Below are 27,757 nucleotides of genomic sequence, written 5' to 3' on the forward strand. Positions count from 1 at the left end.
CTCTTGATGCATTTGCTGCTTCATTGCACAGAAACAGTAACTGAATAAACACATTGGCACAGAACTTGCACCTGTCTCACTGGACAAGAGAGACAAAAATTGGAGGTAAGAGCTGTCAAACAGCTAGGACCTCCCCGGAATAAATGAAACCACTGAGAATTTAATCAGATGGTCTACATGCAATTTCCCCTCAAGGCATTTACTAATTCCTAAATTGAGCATATGCATAATGCGATGCTTTGAAACCAAATATAAATCAACTGCTGAGTGTCTAAGAGAATATTTAGAGATTTCAGCCATTTGAGGAATGTCTGGGGTCATCAATGAAGTGGTTTCTAGCACAATCCTCAGGCTGTCAGTGGAGACACTTCATATGGCTATGCCGTAGGACAAAGAAAAGGTTTGCAAAAGGAAGCACAGTAGTTTTGGCCAAATGAAGGTGATTTTCCTTTATTTAACCTTTTAAAACAAAATTAAATATTCTCTGCTGAGAAATAACATCATATGAATTTTTGTTATTAAGGTATCATTGATATACAATCTTATGAAAGTTTCACATGAGCAACATTGTGGTTTCAACATTCACCCATATCATCAAGTCCCCCCCACACACCCCATTGCAGTCACCATAGTTCATCAGCATAGTAAGATGCTATAGAGTCACTACTTGTCTTCTCTGTGCTATACTTCCTTCCCTGTACCCCCCTTTTATCATGTCTGCTAATTATAATGCCCCTTAATCCCCTTCTCCCTCTCTCCCTACCCACCCTCCCAAACCCCATCCCTTTGGTAACTGTTGGTCCCTTCCTAGAGTCTGTGAGTCTGCTGCTGTTTTGTTTCTTCAGTTTTGCTTTGTTGTTATACTCCACAAATGAGTGAAATCATTTGGTACTTGTTTTTCTCCACCTGACTTATTTCACTGAGCATAATACCCTCTGGCTCCATCTATGTTGTTACAAATAGTAGGATTGTTTTTCTTCTTATGGCTGAATAATATTCCACTGTGTATACATCATCGGAATTTCCATTATGTTTAATGCACTCTACTGGCATTCAATAAAAAATTAATATACATTAAATGAAATAGAGGCAAATCACATTAAACCAAGAGATAAAATGAAAAAACAAATTTAAAAAAAGCCACATAATGATTGAGTGGTTGTCAAGGACTTTAAAATAACTATGATTAATGTATATAAGACAATGAAAAGATGGCAAATTTGATAAGACACTGGAAGTCAATTTAAAAAATCAGGTACAAATACTGTAAGTGACATTTATTAAACTAGAAAAGAGGTCAATAATGAAGAACAAATTGTAACAGAAAAAGGGAAATAATGAAAATTATACAACAGTGTATGAGACATACTGGACATAGGGGAAATGTCAAACATAACTGCAATGGGAATCAGAGAGGTTGAGACAGAAAAAATATTTGAAGAAATACTGGTCAAGAATTTTCTATAAAGCAATTAAGGTTCAAACATATAAATCAAGAACCCCTTGATAAATACCAAAAGCAAAACAAAAAAGCCTAGAGACATTATACAAAAGTCCAGAAAAACAAAGACAAAGAAACTCTAACAACAGTTAGGAATAAAAGATATTTTACCTTTAAAATAGCAACATTATTGTTGAAGAGTGATTTTTTCCAACAGAAATAACAAAAGTCAGAATAAAATGATGTTTATCAAGTCTGGAATGGAAATAATAGCCATCCTGGGTTTCACTAGCCAATGAAAACATCAAGGCAACACTAAAATGTTTCCATATAAAAACTGAAATAGTTTGTTGCTGTGATACTTGTACCAAAAGAAATCCTACAAGTAATATGTTTCAAGAAAAACAGTATTGCAGGGAAGAATACCAGATGGAGTAATTTCTTGGTAAAAGTTAATTGTTTTAAGGCATTTTAAAATAATACTAATAGTGTTTCTTGGTATTTCAAACACAGAATGACTATACATAAGTATCATAGCAAAAAATTGAAGAGTTTATGTAGTAAATATCTTGGAATGTCCTTGAACTGTGATAAAGCTGTTGGTTTATAGTTAAATCTAATAAAGAATGGATATTTTAATAACTAAAAATGATAAATAACTGAATATTTAATAAGATAATATAAAGAGACAATAAAACCATAACTAATTGATGAATCCAAAAAGGAAAGAATAGCAGATAAATAAAATCTGTATTTAACAGATTAAAAAGATTAGAAAAATAGAAAACAAATAGAAAAGCAGGTTTAAAACAATGCATACAATGATTATGCTAAATATATCTTCACTGATCACTCCAATTAATAGAAAATCACTGTCAGACTTAATAAGATGAGAAACAAAATCCAAATATAAAACTGCTATTTAACAAAAAGTTGTAACAATCCTGAAGTTGTATGCACCTAAAACAGTGTCGATATGTATAAAGTAAAACTGACTGGAATTAAAAAAGAGATAAATCAACTTTGCAGTTAGATGTTTTTAACACACATCTTTCAGTGAATAGACTATTTGAGCACTAAGAATGAACACACATCTTTCAGTGAACACATAGAGTATTTGAGCACTAAGAATAATAAAGATGACTTGAGTATATTCTCTGAGTTCAATGGAATTAAGATAGATATCAGTAACATAAATGTATCTAGAATATAGCCTACTTTTTAAATTAAACATTATTCACTTAACCAATCCATGTTTCCAAGACATAATCACAAGGGAATACCTTGTGAAAGGCTAAAATAATATGCTTAGAGGGAATTTATATATATTTCCCATGTCTTCATCTCGTAATATTTCCTTCAGAAAAGTACAGAACAGCAAAAAGGGGAAAATATAAAGTGCACAAAAACTATGGCCTCAGTATACTTGAAGACAGAGAATGCCCAAATTTCAAAATTACCATAAAAGATAGAAAAAACATATAACCACCAAACCTTAGCAAGAAATCTTTCAAGCTTTCTCACTTTTTTTGTTATGCAAGACTTTGTGGAGCGCAAAGCAGAGTAAGATAAAATAGAGCTACCTAAGTTTGCTCTGAAAGGACAACTAGAGAGAGTAGGTGTACCATAAATCTGAAAGTATTTTAAAATGTGTCCTATGACCAGAACAAGTACTGCCAGGAAAGGAATCTATGAGTATATACAATGTGAAGAAGTAGTCTTCAAAATAAATAGCTTTGGGGCAGTGAAATACGTTAAATGGGAAAAGAGAAGTAGGCTTTGGAAATTGGGTGCTGAAGGATAAAAGAAGCAAAGGGAGAAGTTTCATGCTCCTGCAAGAAAATGGAACCAAAAAACGGACAATTATACAAACCCTTCCCATAACAAAACAAATTTATACCACCCACAACAACAAATTCATTTAAACTATCTGGGTTTGTTATAATAACATTAAGACAACATCAATGAACTAGAAAACTTGCCAAACACTCATAATCACAAAAGAAATAGGAAAATAGAAAGGAAAGGATCCATAAAAATGTTGTTACAGAAATAAGAAATGAAAGTCCAACACAAATCAGCTATGGAAAATCATTTCAAAAAAAGCACTAAGTAGGAAAAAATTGCATAATAATACTCAAAAAAGTTAAATGTATTCTAACAATGATATGGAGGTAAGAAAAATCCCCTTGAATCAGAAATGCAGAAATAGTAAAGAAATTTCCTTCTTTCATCACACACAGGAAAAAAAGCCCAAACAAACAGGAAGAAATGAGCAAAGAATTGACTGAATGTAGGAAAGAAATGGAAGGAAAAGACAAAATTTCAAGATGACCAAGAATGACTACACTAAACAAAGTGAATAATAAGCAGGGGGAAAAATCAAGAGAATATAAATGAAATAAAGAGAAAATTCAGAGACAAATTTTGGCAAATAGAAGGCAGGCAAAGTGTGATTAACATACCTTTCATCGAAACCCACAAAAAAGAAAATCAATTTAATTGAAGAGAACCATATTCAACATAATAAATAATACAAACCATGAATATAAAAAATAAATCTAAATATAAAACATAAACAGATCTTTCCACATGCAAGAGAAAACCTATAATAGCATTTCAAAAAGACAAGTCAGTTAACTGGAAAAAAAGTTACCCTAAATGAACAACTCTAAGACATATTCTAGCAGAAGTATTTAATTGAAAGATAAATACAATAGGCCTCCATGGAAAAAAGAAAAAAAAAGGATGAAATAAATTACAAGGGCCAAAGAATTAGACCAGCATCAGATTTCTCAAAAATGACATGCGATGCAAGTGAACTTAGAAACAACCTAATAAATGAAAGCCCAGTGAAATAAAGCCAGGACAAGGATTTTTATACACAGCCATTCTGTCCTTCTAATATCAAGTAATTTTAAAAAACTTTTCAACATATAAAAACTTCTTGAAAAACTTACTAGTATGAGCTGACTGTGAAAACTTCAGCAAAAAAGATTAATGGTGAACACTTTAACATATTAAGGCACATAAAGTACTAAAACAAAGAATGAGACAAGGGCGTGAAAGTAACTTACAACTATCATACATTCTTGCAAAGCAGGAATACGTTAATAAAATATAGAACAAAGGAGAATAAAGAAGAAAAAGGAAAAGCTCACTGTTGAATAGACAATAGGTGAGAGCTAAATGATGCCAAAAACAAAGGACAATCAAAAGAGCAAAGGGTTAAAAATCAGGATTAAAGCCATTAAGAAAGTTAAAAAAATAAAAATAAATTAGAACAAAACTGTAAAACTTCCAAAACATTAAAACAAAAGTATTGTCAATTAAAGTATAAAGAAATAAATATCATATAGAAAAACAGCAAATATAACTATAAAATATTATAATACAGTTGAACAAACCAGTCATATCCATAAATAAAATGAATTCACTTATCTATTAAAAGAAAAAGGTATTTCCATTTAGACTCATTTTGGCTTATAAAGCAAGACCTAATAGGCTGCATATGAGAGACACAGCTAAAACAAATGACTCACAAAGGCAAAATTAATGGGAAGGACAAAAAGATAACAGGCAAATGGAAACAGTAAGAAAGCAGGGGTAGCAATCCTGATATCAGATGAAATATAAGTCAAAAAAACGAATGTGACAAATAAGATATCTTTTTATGCTTAAAGCCACAGGTCATTATGGAGATATAACACAAAATATTTACAAACCAAATAACAATGCAGCTACCCTTGTAAGGCAAAATATACAGAAGAAAGAAGACATAGGTAGCAACATGCCTAAAATTAAAGAGTGAAAACAAATCATTAAATTCCCAACTCAGAAACTAGAAATAGAACAAAAAGGTAAAACAAAATAAAATACAATGAAGGTTATAATAAAGACAGAGTAGATATTATGAGGTAGTTAATAAGAAAACCACTATCCTTAATTTTCTTGATGGAAAAAGGGTAATAAAATACATAAACTAAAAAAGGAGAAAAAAATGAACCCTTAGGTTGTGTTTGTAATACATACTAAGTGAGTTAAATTAGACTGCTAGACAGTAAGGGAATTACCCTTGAACCTGTGGCAACCATGAATCTAAAGACTGCAATAGCAATAAGTACATACCTATAGATAATCACCCTAAATGTAAATGGTCTGAATGCAACAATCAAAAGACAGTCAGTCAATGAATGGATAAAAAACAAGACCCATCTATACGCTGCCTACAAGAGACTCACTTCAAACCCAAAGACATACACAGACTGAAAGTAAAGCAATGGAAAAGATACTTCATGCAACTAATAGGGAGAAAAGAACAGGAGGTGCAGTACTTGTATCAGACAAAATAGACTTCAAAACAAAGGAAGTCACAAGAGACAGAGAAGGACATTGCATAATGATAAAGGGGTCAGTCCAACAAGAGGATATAACTATTACAAATATCTATACACAAACAAAGGATCAACGATATAAGTGAAGCAAATACTAACAGAATTAAAGGGGTAAGTAGAATGTAATGCATTCATTTTAGGAGAATTTAACACACCACTTACTCCAAAGGACAGCTCAACCAGACAGAAAATAAGTTTGGAACAGATGGACCTAATGGATATCTACAGAACACTCCACCCAAAACCAAAAGGATACACAGAACTTCTCAAGTGCACATGGAACATTTTCAAGAATAGATCATATACTAGGCCACAAAAAGAGCCTCAGTAAATTCAAAAAGATTAAAATTGCTGCAAAAACCAGCTTCTCAGGTCACAAAGGTATGAAACTTGAAATAAACTACACAAACTAAATAAAAAAGCCCACAAACACATGGAGGTTTAATAACATGCTCCTAAATAATCAATGGATCAATGACCAAATAAAAACAGAGATCAAGCAATATATGGAGACAAATGACAATAATAATTCAACACCACTAAATCTGTGGGACGCAGCAAAGGCTGTGCTAAGAGGGAAGTATAGTGCAATACAGGCCTACCTCAGGAAAGAAGAACAATCCCATATGAGCAGTCTAAATTCATAGTTGATGAAACTAGAAAAAGAAGAACAAATGAGGCCCAAAGTCAGTAGAAGGAGGGACATAATAATGCTTAAAGCAGAGATAAATAAAATCGAGAAGAATAAAACAATAGAAAGATTCAATGAAAGCAGGAGCTAGTTCTTCAAGAAAATAAACAAAACAGATAAACTCCTAGCCCGACTTATCAAGAAAGAGTCTACACACCTAAACAGAAACAGAAATGAGAAAAGAAAAATCACTATGGACACCACAAAAATACAAAGAATTATGAGAGAATACTATGAAAAATTACATGCTAAAAAACTGGATAACCTATAAGAAATGGACGACTTCCTAGAAAAATACAACCTTCCAAGGCTTACCCAGGAAGAAACAGAAAATCTGAATAGACCAATTACCAGCAAGGAAGTTGAATTGGTAATCGAAAAACTACCTAAGAACAAAACCGCTGTGCCAGATGATTTCACTGATGAATTTTTACCAAACATTTAGTGAAGATCTAATACCAGTTCTCTTTAAAGTTTTCCAAAAAGTAGAAGAGGAGCGAAAACTCCTAAACTCATTCTATGAAGCCAACATCACCCTAATACCAAAACCAGGCAAAGACACCACAAAAAAAGAAAATTACAGAAAAATATCCCTGATGAACATAGATGCAAAAATACTCAACAAAATATTAGCAAACTGAATTAAAAAAAACATAAAAAAATCATCCATCATGATCAAGTGGGATTCATCCCAGGGATGCAAGGATGGCACAACATTCGAAAATTCATCAACATTATCCATCACATTAACAAAAAGAAGGACAAAAACCACACAGTCATCTCCATAGATGCTGAAAAATCATTCGCTAAAATTCAACATTCACTCATGATAAAAACGCTCAATAAAATGGGTATAGAAGGCAAGTTAGCTCAACATAATAAAGGCCATATATGACAAACCCACAGCCAAGATCTTAGCTAACAGCGAGAAGCTGAAAGCTTTTCCTTTAAGAGGGGAACAAGACAAGGATGCCCACTCTCTCCACTTTTATTCAACATAGTTCTGGAGGTCCTGGCTATGGCAATCAGACAACACAAAGATATAAAAGGCATCCAGATTGGTAAGGAACAAGTTAAACTGTCACTGTTTGCAGATGACATGATATTTCACATAAAAAACCCTAAAGAATCCACTTAAAAACTACTAGATCTAATATCTTAATTCAGCAAAGTTGCATGATACAAAATTAATACACAGAAATCTGTCTCATTCCTATACACTAACGATGAACTAGCAGGAAGAGAAATCAGAAAAACTATTCCATTCACAATTGCATCAAAAAGAATAAAATACCTAGGAATAACCTAACCAAGGAAGTGAGAGACCTATAACTCTGAAAACTAAAACACACTCATGAGAGAAATTAAGGAAGATACCAATAAATGGAAACACATCACATGCTCATGTATAGGAAGAATTAATATTGTCAAAATGGCCATCCTGCCTAAAGCAATCTACAGATTCAATGCAATCCCTATCAAAATACCAATAGTATTCTTCAATGAAGTAGAGCAAATAGTTCTCAAATTCATATGGAACCACAAAAGACCCCAAATAGCCAAAGCAATCCTGAGAAGGAAGAATAAAGTGAGGGGAATTATGCTCCCCAACTTCAAGCTCTACTACAAAGCCATAGTAATCAAGACAATTTAGTACTGGCACCATAGACCATAGACCGATGGAACAGACTAGAGATCCCTGATATAAACCCAACCATATATGGTCAATTAATATACAATAACGGAGCCATGGATATACAATGGGGAAATGACAGCCTCTTTAAGAGCTGGTGTTGGCAAAACTGGACAGCTACATGCAAGAGAATGAAACTGGATTTTTGTCTAACCCCATACACAAAAGTAAACTCAAAATGGATCAAAGACCTGAATATAAGTCATGAAACTATGAAACTCTTAGAAGAAAACAAAGGCAAAAATATCTTGAACATAAATGTGAGCAACTTTTTCCTGAACGCATTTCCTCGGGCAAGGGAAACAAAATAAAAAATGAACCAATGGGACTACATCATGCTAAAAAGCTTCTATACAGCAAAGGACACCATCAGCAAAACAAAAAGGCATCCTACAGTATGGGAGAATATATTTGTAAGAGACATGTCCGACAAGGGGTTAACATCCAAAATATATAAAGAACTTACATGTCTCAACACCCAAAAAGCAAATAACCCAATTAAAAAATGGACAGAGGATATGAACAAACACTTCTCCAAAGAAGAAATTCAGATGGCCAACAGGTACATGAAAAGATGCTCCACACTGCTTACTATCAGGGAAATGCAAATTAAATCCACAATGAGCTATCACCTCACACCAGTTAGGATGACCAACATAGAAAAGACTAGGAACAATGAATGCTGGCCGGGATGTGGAGAAAGGGGAACCCTCCTACACTGCTGGTGGGAATGTAAACTAGTTCAACCATTTTGGAAAGCAATATGGAGGTTCCCCAAAAAACTAAAAATAGAAATACCATTTGACTCAGGAACTCTACTCTTAGGAATTTACCCAAAGAAAACAACTTCTCAGATTCAAAAAGACATATGCACCCCTATGTTTATCTCAGCAGTATTTACAGTAGCCAAGATATGGAGGCAACCTACCTGGCCATCAGTAGATGAATGGATAAAGAAGTGGTACATATACACAATGGAATACTATTCAGCCATAAGAAAGAAACAAATCCTACCATTTGCCACAATATGGATGGAGCTGGAGGATATTATGCTCAATGAAATAAACCAGGCAGAGAAAGACAAGTAGCAAATGATTTCTCTCGTTTGTGAAGCATAACAGTGAAGCAAAACTGAAGGAACAAAATAGCAGCAGACTCACAGACTCAAAGAAGGCACTAGTGGTTACCAAAGGGGAGGGGTGTGGGAGGGCGGGTGGGGAGGGAGGGAGAAGGGGATTGAGGGGTATTATGTTTAGTACACCTGGTGTGGGGGGTCACGGGGAAGACAGTGTAGCACAGAGAAGGCAAATAGTGAACCTGTGGCATCTAACTACACTGATGGACAGTGACTGCAATAGGGTATTGGGCGGGACTCGATAATAAGGGTGAATGTAATAACCACATTGTTTTTTTTGTGAAACCTTCATGAGAGTATATATCAATGATACCTTAATAAAAAAATAACAACAAAAAAAACAATCATGACAACCTTTTCAAAACCAAAAACTATATATATAAAAGTAGAAAATTACAAAGGGAAAGTAAATGTTGAAACAGAAGGTTTTTTTTTTTAATTCTAAAAGACTACTTTGAAGACTTCTTTAGAAATTACCTTGAAAATCTAGATGAAAGGGGTATTTTTCCTAAGGGAATACAAGTTACTAAAATTCACCCTTTTAGAGAAGAAAGCATAAACAGACCAATTTCCATAGGAAGGCAAAGTGATTAACTATTCCCCAGAAGCATAAAAGCGGGATAGTTTTACAGAGGAATTCTACCTAACCTCCAAAGCCAGAGTGGCTAATGCCTGATAAATTCCTAGATCTTTGAATGAAGAAAAGCCCTCTATTATGAAACAAATATAAAAAGGATATTTAGAAAAGATGAAGACAGCACTGAAAAATAAAATGGAAGGTGAATATGATTCATGAATACCAATGCAAAATACTAAATAATATATTAGCAAACAGAATGGAATATCACATTGAGTATATAATATATCATGATCAAGAGGGCTTTATTTCAAGATGCAAATTGTTTCAATTAATATTATATACCATATTAACAGATCTTGGGAGGAGAAAAAAACTCATAATTATTTCTAGAAACGCTGAAAAATCCTTTTTAAATTTCAAAACCAACTTCTGATTTAAAAAACAAAATTAAAAAAATTGAGGGATAATTTCTTAGTGTGGATATACAACATGAAGAAACACTAGAATCATTTGCACTAGGATCTAGATTCGGGCAATGTTACCCACTGTTGTTGCAATTACTCAGTATCATGCTAGACATATTAGTGAATGTTATTAGGCAGGTAACACCACTTAGTTGCATATGAACTGGTAATGAAACAATAAAATAATTTCTTTGCATATTATGTGAACATATTTTGAAAACTCCAATAATCAATGGTTTAACAATAAAAAATCAGGAAGGTAGCAGGGAAGTAGTAGGATATAAAACAGGAATTTGTAAATCAGTAACATTGGCATACAACAACAGTAATTAGCAAGAAGATATTATGGTTGAGAAAGTATCATCTACATCAGAAAATGTTCAATATTTAAGATTCAGTTTAAGAAATATAAAAAATATGTATGACTAAATCTTTAAAATATTCCCAAAAGATATAAAATAAACATGAAGAATTGGAAAGACAGCCTATGTTCCCATGATTAGATGACTCAATGTAATAAAGATGCTAGATCTCCCAAAGATAATTTACAAATTTAACACAATCCCAATAAGATTATCAAGTTTTTAAATATATTATGGTGGTAAAAAAAAAAGCAGATGAGAGAATGAACACAAATTTCAGAAATAACAAAAGTACGTAAGAAAATGTAAATATGATTAACTTGACATCTCAAATACCAGAGGCAAAGACTAATTTTTTAATAAATGATGCTCAGTTAACAGAAAAACCCTTTGGAAAAGATAAAAATTAAATTCATACTTCACACCGTCCAATAAACTCCAAATGGATTAGGAAATAAAAACATAAAACCATACTAGCACTAAAAGTAAACATGGATGAATTTCATGTAAAGTGGAATGTAACCAGTAACACTTGAACCAAACTGTTAAAATTGAGTAATACATCCACTGAAGGGGATAGGAAAGAAAACAGTTCACCTAAGTAGCTTTAGGAAACAATATTTTGAATACATACTGTAAAGTCAAAAATAATTGTACACGAATGTTTTATTCTAGTTAATTTGCTTTCATAGACATGTATTAAAATTCTAAAACTATGTGTTTACTAGAATTGAACAAATAAAAAAATATATTATAGATAAATTAGAACCAGGTGTCTTACTCTTGGAAAAAGAGTTGCAAGTAAGGGAAGGAAAAGGTGAGAATGAACCTCATGGGGTTTAGATTGGAATCAGAGCTATCAGTACGAACTCGTGGTTTATAATATATGTACAAAGGAATAGATATTGAAATACAGATGCTTGTGAATGTGTGGTAGAACATATATTTTCTACTTCTGTCAACTGAGAGACCCAAGAAACAATGACACCCAATATCAATGAATACATCTAGTGCCCATATTTTTGTTTCTAAATACCATTCTCCAAAAAAACCAAAAAGGAACCAGTGCTCTTGGAGAAATTCCATTGCTAGATGAAGGAGAGCCTGTAATAACAGAATGATGCATTCAGAAAATTATGGTGACATGTGAAGGGACAAAGAAGCCAAATTACAGGAGGTTCCAGTAGGCAAATTTTGTATTTTGAGCAACAAAATAATAATGATAGCAATGGGTTGTAACCTATAAAATAAAATGCCATCTGTTCATCTACATTGAGTAAATAAATAAGTGAATAAATAAACAGAGAAGTCATAGCTCTTTGTTATGGTAGAATTACATTTAATATGTTGGGAAGAATGATGATAATACTGAGTCAGCATTTGCAAATAGCACAGCAATACTGTTGCAGGTAAGAATCACTGACAGAAACCAGATTAATGGACAAATGTACTGAGAAACACTTGCATCATTTCTCCCTAGGACAGTATCTCCTCACAACATACTCATTAATCAAAAAGGGAAAAATAATAACTTTACAGTTGAGAAACTTGGAAGAAATCACACTTAACCAAATGATCAAGTTAACATCACCAGTAATAAGATACTTATCATGTACCTCCTGATATAATATACTTCTGTGATATTCTTGGCAAAAAGGCATAAATCCAGCTAATGATGAAAATATCAGACAAACTAAGGGACATTCCTCTAATCAGTACTCTAAAATTATCAAGTTCATGAAACAGAAAAGCAGAAATTGTATCAGATTAGAGGATAACAAGGGAAATGAGAACAAAATGCAATGTATGATGATCTTGGTTGGGGTCCTGAACCAGAAAAAGGACCTTAGTGAAGCATCTGCTAGAATCTGAACAGGGTATGTAGATTAGTTAATAGAATTGTCAATATTAATTTATTGATTTAGGTAAGTGTTCTATGGGTATGTAAAACAGTAATATAAAAATGTTAATGTTAAAGGATTTATGGGGATTCCATGTAGAGACACTATGTTATTCAGTCTGTTAATTTTGAAAATAAACAGTCAAAACAATCTAGAAAAACAGCAAATTAAAGCCAAGGGAAATAGATTTAAATGATATACCAAATATCCAAAATGTTCCCGATAAAGAAGCCTATAGCAAATATCATAGCCAGTAGTGAAATATGTACTGTTCTTCCTGATACCAGGAACAAGCCAAGACAATTCAACATTTTGCTGTCATTTTAGCCAGGACAACATGGCATGAACAAAAATATAATCTTGGAAATAAAGTAAAATAGTAGTCATTATTTGTAATAGTCATTACTCTCTCTCATTATAGAAAACCTGGAAGAACATAATAAATAAGTAAAGTTGATAAATTTAGCAAGGATCCTAAGGACAGATTAATTATATGCAAAATATCTAATTTCTATACTGCTGATACAAAATGAGAAAATAAATATTTTAAAAATCTATTTACACTTGCATCAAGAACTCCAAATATGTAAAATTAAATCTAGTAAAGTATGTTCAACATTTCTTCATAGTAAATATTAAAAATAAATAAATACACGAACAGAGGCATATACGATGTTCATGAATTTGGTATGCTAAAAATTCAATATGGCAAAAATCTCATTTTCCCTATATAGACTCAGTAAGTCTTTGCTGATTTATACATTTCTGTTTGTTTAAAAAAGTCATGATGTGAGGGGGGACTTAGAAGTTACTTATGTTATAAAATTTGCATATTAATGCAAAGGACTGAGAATAACAATCTTGACACAAAGGAACAAAGTAAGATTACCTACACTGAATATACTATCAAGGCTTATAATTCTACATTAAAACAGGAGGCACTGGCACAAAATCAGAGCTCCTACTTACCTTTCAAATATTCTCTTTTATGAAATACCTGTTGGCTTTTCCAGTTATCAAAACTTTACTGTTGTATGCTTTTTTGTAGCAGGTGTAAAATAATTACATCATAAATGTTTATCTGCCTTTTTTCCCTGTCAATCTTCACATCAGACTGTGAAACCTCTCAAACACAGTGCCATTTCAACTAATAACTGTCCAGCCTAGCAGTCTCTGACATATGGGATGTATGACTAAGATAACGTCAGTAAATACAGTTTTCATAGTCACCAAAGTCCCAGAAAGATAAACTTACCTCCTATATCTGGGCGAAGTTTATTGTCATAGCCTTGAAGCAGTGAGTTGAGAATTTGTGTTATATCTCCTTCATGAATCTTTGGTGCCAAGACCCAAGTTTTGTTCACTGTTAAGTCTTCATCATCTTCATCATCTGCTTTATCAACGCTAAATAATTTAAAAAAAGATTGGATAGGCAGTTCAAGCAAACTGCATAAATAAACAAATAGTTAAAGATTATTGTAATTATTATAATTTTGTCAGGGAGTAGTAGGAAGAAAAGAAAGCATTAGACATATTCTACATCCCATTAAGACTAACATCTACATCATATGAACTGTCCTGGTACAATAATACTTAAAAATTAAGAATTCAGCACAAGAAATATAACACATATTATTAAAATAATAAAACAGACCTTGGCTGTCATTTAAAAGCCATAGATTTATGCACTAATGGTTTGAATGTTGGCCCTAGATTTGTGCAGGGCACAATGTGCACAAGAACATGTGGTGACTCTAAACCAGCACACTCAAAAATAAAAATGAAAAGGTAAATAAATAAAGGAAAAGTTGCAATAATTAGTCTGGAAAAATACATTTAAATATGTCTCTAAAACAGAAGAAATAAGGAAAGATGAGTGAAGTCTTGAAAAAAAATAAAAAGGAAAAGCATTAAACACATCTATGCTTCTTCCTTTTTAAGTCAGAAGAACCCAGACATCTTATACCAAGAACTTTGTCAAAGATCATCTTATCATCAAATCATGAGTAGGTGACTCACCCTCCACTCCTATGGAGGAGGCACGACTGTCAAATTTTAGGACTAGAAATGAAATTTCAAGGTCAAATAACCCCATTGCCATTATTTTGCAAACAAGACAACTGAAGACAGAAGGAAACTTACGACAGCACAAGCCTATTTATCATCAAAACTGAAAAGTACTAACTCCCCAGCTAATGTTTCCTGCTGCACCCTGTGTTTAACCAGCATAAGGATTCAACTAACTTTTGAAGTATAGTACTAAATGCAGCAACATAGATAATATTCATCTATAATTCTTCAAAAATAACAAACTTCTCTTTGTTACTCATAAGTAACCCCTTCTTCATTTGAGTATGATCATCCTAGATGTAACACACCCTACTTTAGTAAATCTCAGTCCTCCAGTGATAAAGGTTCAAAATACTAACCATCGGTACCAGGTAAATCCATAATATATTAGTTATTTGCATATATTTCAGAGATAGGCTTCCCTCCAGCAGTAAACATGCAAGCTTATCTTAATATCTATAGTTTATCTTACTACACTATACATTCAGATCTCTTTTGCTTGGACCCAACATCTTAGCTAATGCACACCCACCTCCTTTATTCTTTTTTCCAGTTTCACTGAGACATGATTGATGTATAATATTGTGTTAATTTTAAGGTATTCAACACAATGATTTGATACATGTGTAATAGTGAAATGATTACTACCTTAAGTTTAGTTGATATCCATCCTCTTAATCCTTAATGAGTATAAACATTGTGAGCTAAAACTGAACTTTTAAAATATTTGCTATTTCATCTTCCTAATAATTCTATTGATACTTATCATCAACAGAAAAAGGGGTGCATTATTATTTTCAATATTTCTCCTCTCCTGTCAGAGAATTATACTTTCCACTGACTTCTAACTTGGTCATGTGACCTGAAATGCTCCTCTTATAAGAGGATTACCCTATTGAACTTGGGTGTGACCCTGTGATTTGTTTTGGCTAATGAGATACATGTGACACATATCACTACCAAGTGAAAGATTTAATATCAGTGCACAGTTCATCAGATCTCTCTTGTCCTTCTGCTAGAAGACCAATCATACTCAGACAGAAGCTACTCCATACTTCACTTCTAAGCAAAGGCAATATGTACAGAGCCACAATTACAATAAACACACAGCCTGAGAGATAAACATTTAGTGTTGTAATCATGTCACCAAGATTTCGGCATTATTTATTACCACAGTATACAACTTTTATCCCTATGTGAACTCCTAGGGTATATTTAGTTAAAAGATTTTTAATGAAGTGCTCACTTACATTGTTTTGCTGTACCTAACTTCAAAAAGTATATATTACTGAAGTGTACTTATAAGATTTCCTTCAAATAATTTACTATTTTCTCTTAATGAAATGCATACATATGTTCATTAGTTCATGAGCTAAAGCACAGACAATACTAAGTATTAAGAACCCCTGGTGGTGTGCCCTTCAGGAATGTTTTCTTTTCTAATTACAATTGCTGAGATACCAGCAACGACTCATGTTTTAGGGCATCTGTTTAAAGGGATGTTGTAAATCCCAGTTTTATAGAATGAAACATATGGTGGATAGAGGGAAGACACTGCACATATAGGTAGTTGATCTTTCTTTGAAATATGACTGTAGTCAAATGGAAGTTCCTAGAGAAAAATGAAAGCTTTTTCTATTTTTTTAATGGCACAAGATCCTGGTAATCCAAAAAGCACATGCTCCTAGTCACTTACATTCCCCTTTTCCCAGCTAGCTCAGAGTTAATATGAAAATGAACTTCAATGACACTGCAAGGGTAACTTTCCTCATTTTTTTGGCAATAATAGAAAGGAAATCACATTATAGTTAGTTTTCCTACATCTTCCCTCCAAGCTTTCTATTTTACCTTTAGAATGTCATTAATTACCTTAATATTATATTGGCATTATTTTGATGATTAAAAGTACTTGTCATAAATTTGAAAATAATTCATACAACATATGTGATGTCTTGACATGTTTCATAGGCTGGGAGATTTTTGTAATGTTTACAAATGTTGAGTGACCACTCCTTTGGGAGAAACAAATATGCTTTTCTTAGGTAATACTCTGAGAATTGTTCAGACTCATGCTCAGGAACTTCTTTTAAATAGTTTGAATAAGTATAATTTTACTGTTAATGGAGATTCATTTAGAACCCTGAGTATATAATTTTACTAATTGTTTTTTTAATGATTTGATGTATAAGTTCTTACCATGTTTCAGGAACTCTGTGTAATGTTTCTTCCACATGTTAGGTCATTTAGTCCAGAGTAATCTCATGAAATAAATATGACTATGCCTATTTTATAGATGAGAAAAAACATTTACAGAATTTTCAGGAACACACACTACTAAATAATAGAGCTAAGATTTTAAACAAGATTGATTCAGTTTTAGAAAATGAAGACTCATTTTCTCTGTCCTTCAAAGTTTCCATAATATCACCTCATTTTATCTTAATTAAACAATCCAGGGTGGTTGGATTTGAGTTTTCTAATTCATAAGCACAAGCAACACTTATGATAAGTAGTTAGGAAGAGCATTTGGATTGCATAGGTAGAATGTTTAGTCCTTGCCCTGAATTTGGAGAAGTTAGAATAATAATCTCAAAGACTCACGCAGGCACTCTGTGACTTTCTAACATGTGGGCTCAATCTCCAATTCAATGCCTTAGTCACTTATAGAGGAAGTACCAAGTATGACAAATGTTCTAAGCTCTGAAAATACTGACAAAATTGTGTTCCTGAACTAAATGATCTCATTTTCTAAAAGTGAAAACTATTCAAAAAGTGTTACAGAAAACCATCATATGCAAAGATGCTTATCACAGCATTATCTTTGATAGAACAAATTTTAAACAATATGTTTAAGTAAATTATGATACATCCACATGGATGCATCCATTCACTTGACGGTTATAAATAGTCTGTAAAAATATGAGATTATTTCCATAACTTAATACTGTATGAAAAATAACAAATTGTTTTTATCAAAACTTAGGTATAAAATGGCTATAGATTTAATGGGAAAGCAGTATAATGAATGTAATAAATATTCTACACTAGTGCAATTATAGAAAATTTAATTTTTTTCTGTATTGTAAGCATATACTACAATCTTTCTGTATAAGTTTGTAACATAAATACATAAAAAGAGTTAATTTGACATTAATACCTACCTGAAAACGAACTGCCTTTTCCTATTACACCATATAGTGCTGTGAAATAAATTTCTAATCATAAATAATAAAGAATTAAATAGAATCTCTTTTATAGAGAAGCAGAGCTTTATCATTTGCAAGAAAACAAGGGTGGCAGCCCTGAAATTCTGCTGGTGGACTGACAGCCCAGGTGCCAACCCTCTGGACTAGCATTGCGTCTGCACCAGCCCCAAGCTTCCTGGGCAATCCTCCTCTGTAGGGCGCCCTGCATTGGGCAACTCCCACTGGATTGGCCAAAACTTGCATAGAAGGGCAAAGAGCATGAGACTTTTCTGACCCAAATTTCCTCTCTCCCCTAATACTTCCACAGGTGTCAGACCTCTACCATTAGCTGAAGCCTCTCTTACTTCCTCTTCCTCCCATTTATCTCAAACAGGCATTTCTCTCAAAACTTTCTTACATCTCTACCCTCATCTTGACATCTGCTTCTCTCTTCTGCTTCTCTCATTCTTTAGTTGACATCTGTAACTACTTACTAAAGCAAGTTTTTGAGTCACCTATATCAGTTGGTTTGCTTTTTTTTGTCTTACTAAGCTATTTTCATATGTTATACAAATCCATCTGATTACATAATAAATGATTGTATGTGAAAAAGTACCTTTGAGTGTTTTAGTCTTAATATAATAAGCAGAGTTTTAAACTAATGATAATTAAGAGATAGGTTAAGTGAAGACAAGGCATTCCATATAATCATGAAGAGAATTCATTTTCACAGCTAGAGAAAAACAATATATGTCTATATAGTTGATCAATAGGCATTAACTTTTTAATATACAGAGTAAACATTCATCAAAATTTGCCCAGGACAGCCCTGGTTTACACTTAGTGTCCTGGAATAATTATTAATAGCACCCTCTTTCACTCACAAAATGGCCTAAGGTTTTGGGTGATAAACTATATAGCCATCCCATATATAGTTCATATAAAGGTGACTTCACATATCCAGGTTCTGACACCTTGAGGAAAACTCTTCCGTTAATCTGTTTAAACAGAGCAGATTAAATTCCAAAACCGGGCCTCATCTGTGGTCTGTTGCTCATGACAAATTAGTGTTTGTTTATAAATACCAGATACTTTTCTGCAAGCCAAGTGACAAGTTTCAGGAAAGAAACACACCTGTTCTAACATTTCTAAGTAGAAGAGATCCTAATGTCAAAACCTACAGGAGCTAGCTTTTAAAGAGTAAGTACAGACATTGGTTTTAGATTCAAAAGTCAAAGTAAATAAAAGTAAAATTAAAAAATGAAAGAACAAATTTCCTTATTTTCTTTTGCCTTTATAGTCCAGCTGCTAAATTCCTTTGAAAAAAGCTCTTTTCTAAATTTGTAGCTCTGAATCATCTTTATTGCTTTTAAAAGTTAGTAGGGAAGCAAAATAAGTAAAAGAGTAATAGATAACAGAATTATAGATTTGAGCCTTCAGATTTTTGAGAGGTGAAATAACAGTCCACTCAATTCTGTGATTATTTTAATGGCACAAAAGAATACAGAACCCATCACTTACCACCCCCAGAGAGGAATGCTTTGGAAATTTGATGAGGGAGAAGGGAGTCAAGCCTGGAATATTAAGTAAGCATGTTCTGCTGTGTGTTTCCAATCTGTCCGATGTTTAATTCTACCAAAAAGTTGAACAAATTGCATCTTCACTAACTACTCGTTAAATTTACCGTCCTCTCTAAGTTCCTTGAAGGAAAGGGTTAAGGTTTTCAGTGTGGTATCACAGGCACCCAGCCCAATGCCTAACACATAGATGTCCAATAAGAAAACAAGTCACTGAATAAATGAATAAATCAAAAGAATACGAGTTCATCTTGAGGTTTGCAGGTAAAATTACAGTGAATCAAGAAAATAAACAACTAAAAACTGTAACGAACAGCCTTAGTAAAAGCATTCATTGTGGCTAACCTAATATAAAATTAATTTTAAAAACACAGTAGCTTTATGATACTAGTATTAATCCATAATAAACAGAACAGATAAAGTCTTTCACAATGACAATATACCGTGTAAAATGATGAAGAAACTTAATTAGTTGAATAATATAAGAACAGGAAAAAATAAAAGCAAGGAAATCATTTTGGCAATCAAACAATATTGTTAATATATCATTCACAAAATATTTTATAAATTTAATGCAGTTTTAATCAGAATCCTACAGTTCATATACAACAGGTTGAAATTATAATTAATTAAAAGAAACAATCTGAGAGTTTATAAGAAATTATTGAAAAAGGAATTGTCAGAAGAAACATGCCCTGCCAGAATAAAAAGAAAAATATTTTTTGAAGAAAGTAAAACCATAATTTTCATTACACTTTATTTAAAAATGACCACTGGGTTGAAACATTATTAAAATGAATACCAATTCTCTGCGTTCCAATTTATATCCATAGAGCTTGACAGAAAATAAATTAGACTTAGAAACAGTATAACTCTTCATGAAATTCACATTCTCTAAGCTTTTGATACTCATGCATCAGATAAATTCCATAAGGCTACTAAAAAATTTGCAAAGTGGAGGCGTAAGATTGAGGTTTATTAATTTATAAAATATATTAAAATATTTTAAAATTAAGTGGAAGAAAGAAATAGAAATTAGTTCCTCTGAATGCAGAAAGATTTATCTTCCTTCCTAGATCTTGAGCTCATAAATTGAGAGGTAATATATTTTCATTGACATAGGATCCTCTTAGAGTATTTACTTCAAAAGGGAAAGAATAAAAATGAGTAGAGTAGAAACAACAAAAGTCTTCCTAGTCAATTGCAGTTATGACAATCTGAAGGTTTATTATTACCAAGGAAATGACAGAAACAAACATACACTCATAAGCCACCTGCACGCAGAGTAACAAATCAGTTTGTAGAACACAGATGCATGAGTAACACTTAAATACAATCCAGCGAATATGGCTGCTTTGTTCTAGTCAATAGGGCTATTACGGGGAAAAGGTAATCCTTACTCATCTTAATCTTCTACATCTGTTGGAAAATGTTCTGATAATTATACGTATCTAGGATGACTGACAGGTAAATGATGTCCCTGTATTCAAGCAATTCACACATTGTGCAATAACAAATAATGGTCCTAGATATCTACCTAAAGATCAACTTGTTCAGAGCACTTGATTCTAGCAGCCTTAAAGCTATCTGGAAAACTAAATCACACCTTGACCACAACTATATTAAAATATTTATACTAAACCCAGTATATTCTAATCATAGACTTTCTGGTTTGCCCATCCAGCTATAGGTTGGAGGGCAGGGTCTCTGCTAACTTTACTTCTGTATCGTTAATGCTTAGCACAGTCTCTATTACTGTGCTACTCAGTGTATTTGTTACTCAATGTATTTGTCTAAAAATAAGGAGAAACATTAAATCTCTAAGTACACTGTATCTGGGAGGAAAGGATTCTTACAGTTCAGAAGTTCACTATTGAACTAAAGAATGTAAGCTATAAAATAGAATGTTGCTATTTCAGTGCCACATGTTAGGTGACCAGAATATAAAGCATCTCCTGGAAGATAGAGGAATGCAGTTTCAAAAAGCCTACCAAACTATAAGAAATACCTCTGGCCATGGAAAAGTAGTGTTATCCCTTCTTCACTAACTCCAGCTTGAAATTATGCCCATGAGAGATGAAAACATTCCATCTCTTCCCAGAGTTGCAACTGATGCCAGCCTCCTTAGCATCCCCACTATAGCTCCTCTAGAACTTTGAGCAGCAATTACAGCATTTTATTGTCATTATTTATTTGTATTAATAAACCAGCTCAACATGAACTACCAAAGCTTAAGTTCACTGCGGGCAGGGATTCTGTCTTCTTTGTCCTGAGCAACTGGCAGATATACTGTCCTATTGATGTCCTATATATATTACACAAACACTATTAGGGAAAATATTATGTCTTGCTTACCACTGTATTTCCAGTTCCCAGAACTCTGATTAATGCATGGTAGGCACTGAGTGAATGTTGAATGGATGCTAACACTAAATAACGTTTACTGAGAAAATCAACAGCTTAGGCTAGTCACTGAGACATGATTTCCCAACAAAACTTACCTAATTCCTAATTCTTGCCTTTAACTCTTTATCCTATCATGTTTTTTCTAGATCAGGTGCCCTAGTTGGTTAAAAGTTTTCCCTCAAATAATTAATCTAGCTCTGAACATAATATTTGTGAAGACGCACAGTGGATTTTATACTTACTGTGCTTCTATCTCTTGCATTCTCTCTCCTCTCCTTTCCGCTGACTTCCTGCTCTGCCGCCCTCCTTCCACCACAGTCACGTTAGTTGCTTTGATTTATATGGCATTTGTAATGTGAGAGATGTGGCAGGTAAGCAAGCAGACTGCACACAGAACCAAGGGACCAAGGGATTTGAGTCTTGTGTTCAGCACTTATTAGCAAGATCTTTAGCAACTTCCTAAAAAAATCATTGTGCTCAATTTTCCCATCTGTAAAATGGGGAGGCTAACAGTATCTAGGCTTTATTCTGCCCTCACACTTGGTTGGTAATTTGGTCAAGTATAACCTTCTAGGCTGAACATTTATCTTTAGAATTTTGGAGACAATTCCCTCAGTTTTCTGGTATTCCTGATAAGAAATATAATGGCTCTCTAATTCTCTTTTCTTGATAGTGATCTGTTCTATCAGCCTTCACCCTTAAAAATTTAGATTCATCTGTTTATCTTTGGAATTCTAAAGGCATCTTTCTTTCTTTTGTTTTTTGGACTACAAGATACTCTCCTTTGATTAATGACATAAATGTACATCTTGCAGTGAGTGTGTCATAGAGGTAGTACTCATGTCTATTCACCACTGTAAACCCAGCATGTTGCTCTGTGTATAGCACATAGCAGGCCTAACAAATATTATTGAATGAAGGAATGATCTCTCTCAAATCCAAAAGATATTTAGTAGTACACAAGGATTCAAGAATTTTAGTGCACTGAAAAAGGCTTTAACTAGGATAGATAATACTACTATTAGAATCACTGTGAATTCAGTACTATCTGTTAGGTTTTCTTGGTTAAAATTTTGAGTGCTACATACTTTGCATGCATTTGTCTCAGTCTTGAAATAAGCTAGAAAGGTAGATGCCATTTCCACTTTTCTCAAATGAGGACTCTCTGCCTCAAAGATTTGCCTGAAATTGCTCTAGTGGGAAATGGAGCTGAAACTAGAATTTACACCTAATAGCCAAGTCCAGGATTCTCAGGAGGTATATAATGTGAATTATTCTCCTGAAGCCTGTACACTCAATTTATGCCCACCCTTCCCTTTCCCCTTCTCCCAGGGCAGTCATTTATCATATTTTGATATCTTAAGGGTCTTTTTTTGTTTTTCTTTCAGTTTTCTACCCTTCCCTGTCTCTACTCCTTTGGGACCCCACCTTCATTATTTTCTTAGATAAATATTAATCACCTTTACATAAATATGAAATATTAGATTAGTCTACTTAATGTGTAAATGAAAAGTCAAACATTTCCTTTTGTTGCTTAGCCAAAAGTGTATCTCATAGTACATAATGGAATTAAATGGGAGAAGAGTAAACCTAAAAGACGCTATACACAGGGGACTTAACAATTCTAGCATTTGCATTTTACCTTCAAAGTCATTTTGCCTCTCAATCCTCAGTCCTTCTTTGAATACTTCATTATCATGGAACATCATCACTCAGTTTGCATCAGAGTTTTATTAGAAAATTAAGCCAAAAATATAAGGCTTAAAGAAAAACCATTCACTACCATCTCCACAAAGTATATTAATGAAATTACTTTAAAATAATATATTTTATTAAGCAAGTATATTTGACTATTTTCATTTGGGCAACTGAATGCTCAGTTGTATTATTACTGTTTCATGAAGTTGTCTTTGAAAATAAAAACAAGTTATTTTCTTTGAGCTCTCTCAAAAGAACAACTTGGTCAAAGCTTATCATAAATTACTCTTTAGAAAAGCTAAAATCTCAATGAGCTTTTCAACTCTTTTTAAAAACCTTATTATAATTAGATATTTTTAACACTACAAATAGGTCAAATCCTGTTTAAGTGTTTTTAACCAACTTGTCCAGGTGCCATAGAGTCTCACAGAGAATGAAACACAGCAACCACAACTACAGCTTTCAGTTACAGCAACAGGACAGGTTTTCATAGTTCGGCAATCTAAAAATCAGCATAGTCTCTTCTTTATTTTCTTGATGGAAACTAATGAGGACACAAACTGTTGTCTCTTATTAGATATAAGAAATAACAGCTTCCAATTTGGTAAGTCTCCCACAATAGATGACTTTAAAGATTTGTTTTAGAAACCAGCATAAACATCAAAATTTTTCTAAATAGAACCATCTGTAGTTAGGTTTGGAAAGGCCCCTCGAAAGAGGGAGAAAAGAAGAAGGAAATATGCATGTAAATGGTTACACATACTGACATCAAATATCTTCAACTAAATATCAAAAGGATGAAAGTTCAGCACAAGAGTAGCTACTCAGAAAAGTGAAGACATGAACTCTCATTCCTAAGGCCCTCAGAGCTAATTATAACAGCAAATACAGCTCTTAAAAATTATTTGTTTATTCACTGGCTAGAATAATCTAGGTTATCTTTACCACTATGAAAAAATGAATTGTTTACTATTCTCACTGCATAACACCTCTCTTTCAATCACTCATGCACTCTAATTGGAAACACATGGAATTCCCAATTAGAACTTCCCTTTTGAAAACTATTAAGAAAAGCCAGTGAAGCAACCATTGAGTTATTTTATGTTTTAGTTCAAATCTTAGACATATCAAATATGACTTGAAGAAAAATCATAAATGATCTACTCCTGCCCTTTATTTCCAAGATGAAGGAAATGTGTTTGGAGAGGTCAAGGTCTCTTGACACATAAAATCAGGTCTCCAGAAAGTTCAGAGCCCATTCCTGTCCACTGTACTATATACAACTCATTCTGAGCAGCTGGAAGAGAATTCTGGAGCCAATCATGATGACCATAACATAAATATCCTCAAAAACAAAGTATATTATTTAAAACAAAGCATCTCCTTATCTAGACACGATGCCTTTTAGTAAGAAGGTTGTCTATGAGGTTGCAAGGAAAACTTGTACATATAATAAAGAAGCATACAGGTTGTTATTTCAGAAGGTCACTGGGTAAACTGGTTTTTACTATGGGAACAGATTCATTCAATATTGTAAAGATGTATGAGAGCACTGATACATGTTCTACTAAAATATCTTCTATAATTATATAATATATTCAAAGAAATACTCCATACAACATAACTTATATGTAAGAAATAATTAAGCAAGTAGTATGTTTGTGCCCATGCAGAACATTTACATTTCTAAGGGAAAAGGGTGAATAAATTAAAACTGTAATACTTTACAAAGCATTGTCAAACATTTTCTGGCAAGTCTAATATTTCTTGGAATGCTTTAATCCATTCTTTATTTTCAGAGAGAAAATCAAGCTGTTCTACCTTCTGGTAATGGCAAAAATATTCACTCTAGCTATATTCTAAAATTGATCATCATAATTTATTTTAGTAATGATGCTAGTGGTTGGTTATAAAGGCATGTTTCCATCTGCATAGATTATATTTTACACTTGAGTTCTAAGAGGGTCACATAATACAGTAATATAATTTAAAATGTATATTTATATAAAACACAGTTGAATGATATGAGTAGTGTATCTAAGATCTTTATAGTGTCAGTGTCTTAGTCAATATATTTTAACTCCATTCACCTGCTATCCTATATCCAGGTGTGATATTGAACATTTTATTTTTCTTCCAGAATGATTTCAAAGTTTTATTGAAAGGTGTTACAGTCCAAGCAGCCCAAGTCTTGCTTTGGTCCTATTAAATTTGAGGTTTGGGGTTGGCACTCTCTCTCTGTCTCTGTGTCACACCACACACACACACACACACACACACACACACACACAGTCAGTATATTCATATCACCATACAATTTTTATTTACTTTTAGATAGTCATTTAATATAAAAAATAACTCAAAGATGGCTCAATAAAATACACATGATTATTTCTAACTTATAAGTATAACACACTTTCAACCCAGATAGATTGTTTCAACCATATTTATTATCTTTCTTGACGTAAAACTTTTTCTTTCCAGAATAGCAAAACGAAAAAATAAAAGGATAAAGGAAAAATAATAGTACATAAAAAGCATTATACATACAATGCAGCGTAACAGGCTTCTAAAACAACTTTTAAATAAAATAACTTTGTCTTTAAAATGCAGAATCATCAGGGAAGTTTATCACTGGCATTCATTCACTAAATTTAGTCGCAAAATCACTTCTACTCCCTTTCTCCACTGCCAGTAACTGAACCTTGTAGACTGAACTAGTTTAGACTGTGCTTCAAGTAAAAAACGAGTCAACTAACATCTATGCTTCACACGTAGGCTATTTTCATTCTTTCTGAAAATTGGCAGGTCTAATCAGAAAATAAAATGATGGTAAAATATCCCAGGTGTGCCCGGGAAAATGCAAATTACTAACTTATAACGATTTTAAAAAGAGAAATGAGGGGTAAGAGGGTAGATACCAAAGAAGAGTTTAAAATCCTTGAATTTACTCACCAGTTTCCCAAATGCAGGGTCAGTAGCAGGAACATCAGCCTCACCCCTCTACTTTGACTCCACAGAAGGAAAGGGGAGAAGTGAAAGGCTTTCCAAGAACCCATCGGGAGCGTTTTTTTCGCTCAATTCCTCAGCCAGGACTTTTTTTCCCACCTCGGCTGCAGCCCGGTGAGTACGGGAATGGAGAGTGTGGGATGGCAGTGCAGCCTCCCAGCCAGGTAGGATGCGACTCCCCGCGGAACTGGGCGGGGGAGCCAATCAGACCCAGAAGATGCTGGCATAAATTATCTCAAGAGGAGTTGGGCCAATCCACGGACCAAAGAGGCGGCGCTTCCCCTACTAGACTTGGAGCCCAGTGGGGAAAAGGGCTCGGTCTTTCTAAAAGAAAAACAAACCTATTTTCCCTGCAACCTCTGATAAACGTTGGAGTGGCCTTGACAGATCCCCTCCCTAGGGAAAGCCGGGTGCCCTCGTCCCTCGGGCCCCCCTGCTGCCTGACCCTCTGTCGCGCGCCACTGCCTCTCTCCTCTCCCGCGTTTGGCTTCTGACTCTGTCTTCCAAGAGAGACCCGTGGGAAACTGGCAGCGCCTAATCTGTTCTCCCCAGACTCGTGAAGGTTTTGCTAATTTCTGTTAATTGTCGTTGTTAATTTCTGAGCGTAGGGCGGTGTCTCGTTTCTCTTCGCAGACCCAGCACCTGGCACCGTGCCCTCTACAAATGAGCTCTCAGGAGATGCCGAGCCTGTAACTGAATGAATGAAAGAGCGGGCTCGGGGCACTCCTGGTGATCGCGTCCCCGCCCTCCTTCCGCTGCCTGTCTGAGTGAGAGGATTTGCAGTCTCCCTTCCTTGCTCTGGGCACCAGAAAAGTATATTCATGAATAATGCCAGGCAAGAAATACCTCATTTTACAAAAACAAACAGAACGCCGATTTTTAAAAACGTCCTCTTAGCCCTAGGGGCCGTAGACCTATTACATGGGTAACCCCTGTTCTTTCTCCCTCCCCAGTTGCCTTTACATTTGAGCTCCAGTGTTTAGTACCCAACTTCGGAGGCTCTGCTTTGAGTTTGCAACAGAGCCCAAGAGTTGCCATGGAAACCAGAAAGCCTCTGGCAGCTTGAACAACTGTACAAGCGGAGCCAGTGGTGGTGGTGGAAGCAGGCGGCTCTGCCCAGCCATCTTCTGCTCGTATGCCTTACAAATTCC

At 33.9% G+C, this 27,757-nt stretch overlaps 1 protein-coding gene across 2 annotated transcripts in view; it reads right to left on the bottom strand.

Annotated features, from left to right (window-relative positions):
* Window positions 1-27,276, bottom strand: part of GABRG1 (gamma-aminobutyric acid type A receptor subunit gamma1) — a 69,562-nt gene extending 42,286 nt beyond the window's left edge. Inside the window, exons 1-2 of one of the 2 annotated variants that reach the window (XM_036892560.2) lie at window positions 26,553-27,276; window positions 13,917-14,065 (exon numbers count right to left, since the gene is read on the bottom strand). In XM_036892560.2, coding sequence (XP_036748455.2) covers window positions 13,917-14,065; window positions 26,553-26,656 — 253 coding nt within the window. In that variant the 5' untranslated portion in view covers window positions 26,657-27,276. The remainder of the gene's footprint in view (window positions 1-13,916; window positions 14,066-26,552) is intronic. The other variant, XM_057502189.1, reaches the window with a different exon arrangement.
* Between the last annotated feature and the right edge of the window lie 481 nt (window positions 27,277-27,757).

Source organism: Manis pentadactyla, chromosome 5 (assembly GCF_030020395.1).
Source record: "Manis pentadactyla isolate mManPen7 chromosome 5, mManPen7.hap1, whole genome shotgun sequence".
Taxonomy (NCBI): domain Eukaryota; kingdom Metazoa; phylum Chordata; class Mammalia; order Pholidota; family Manidae; genus Manis; species Manis pentadactyla.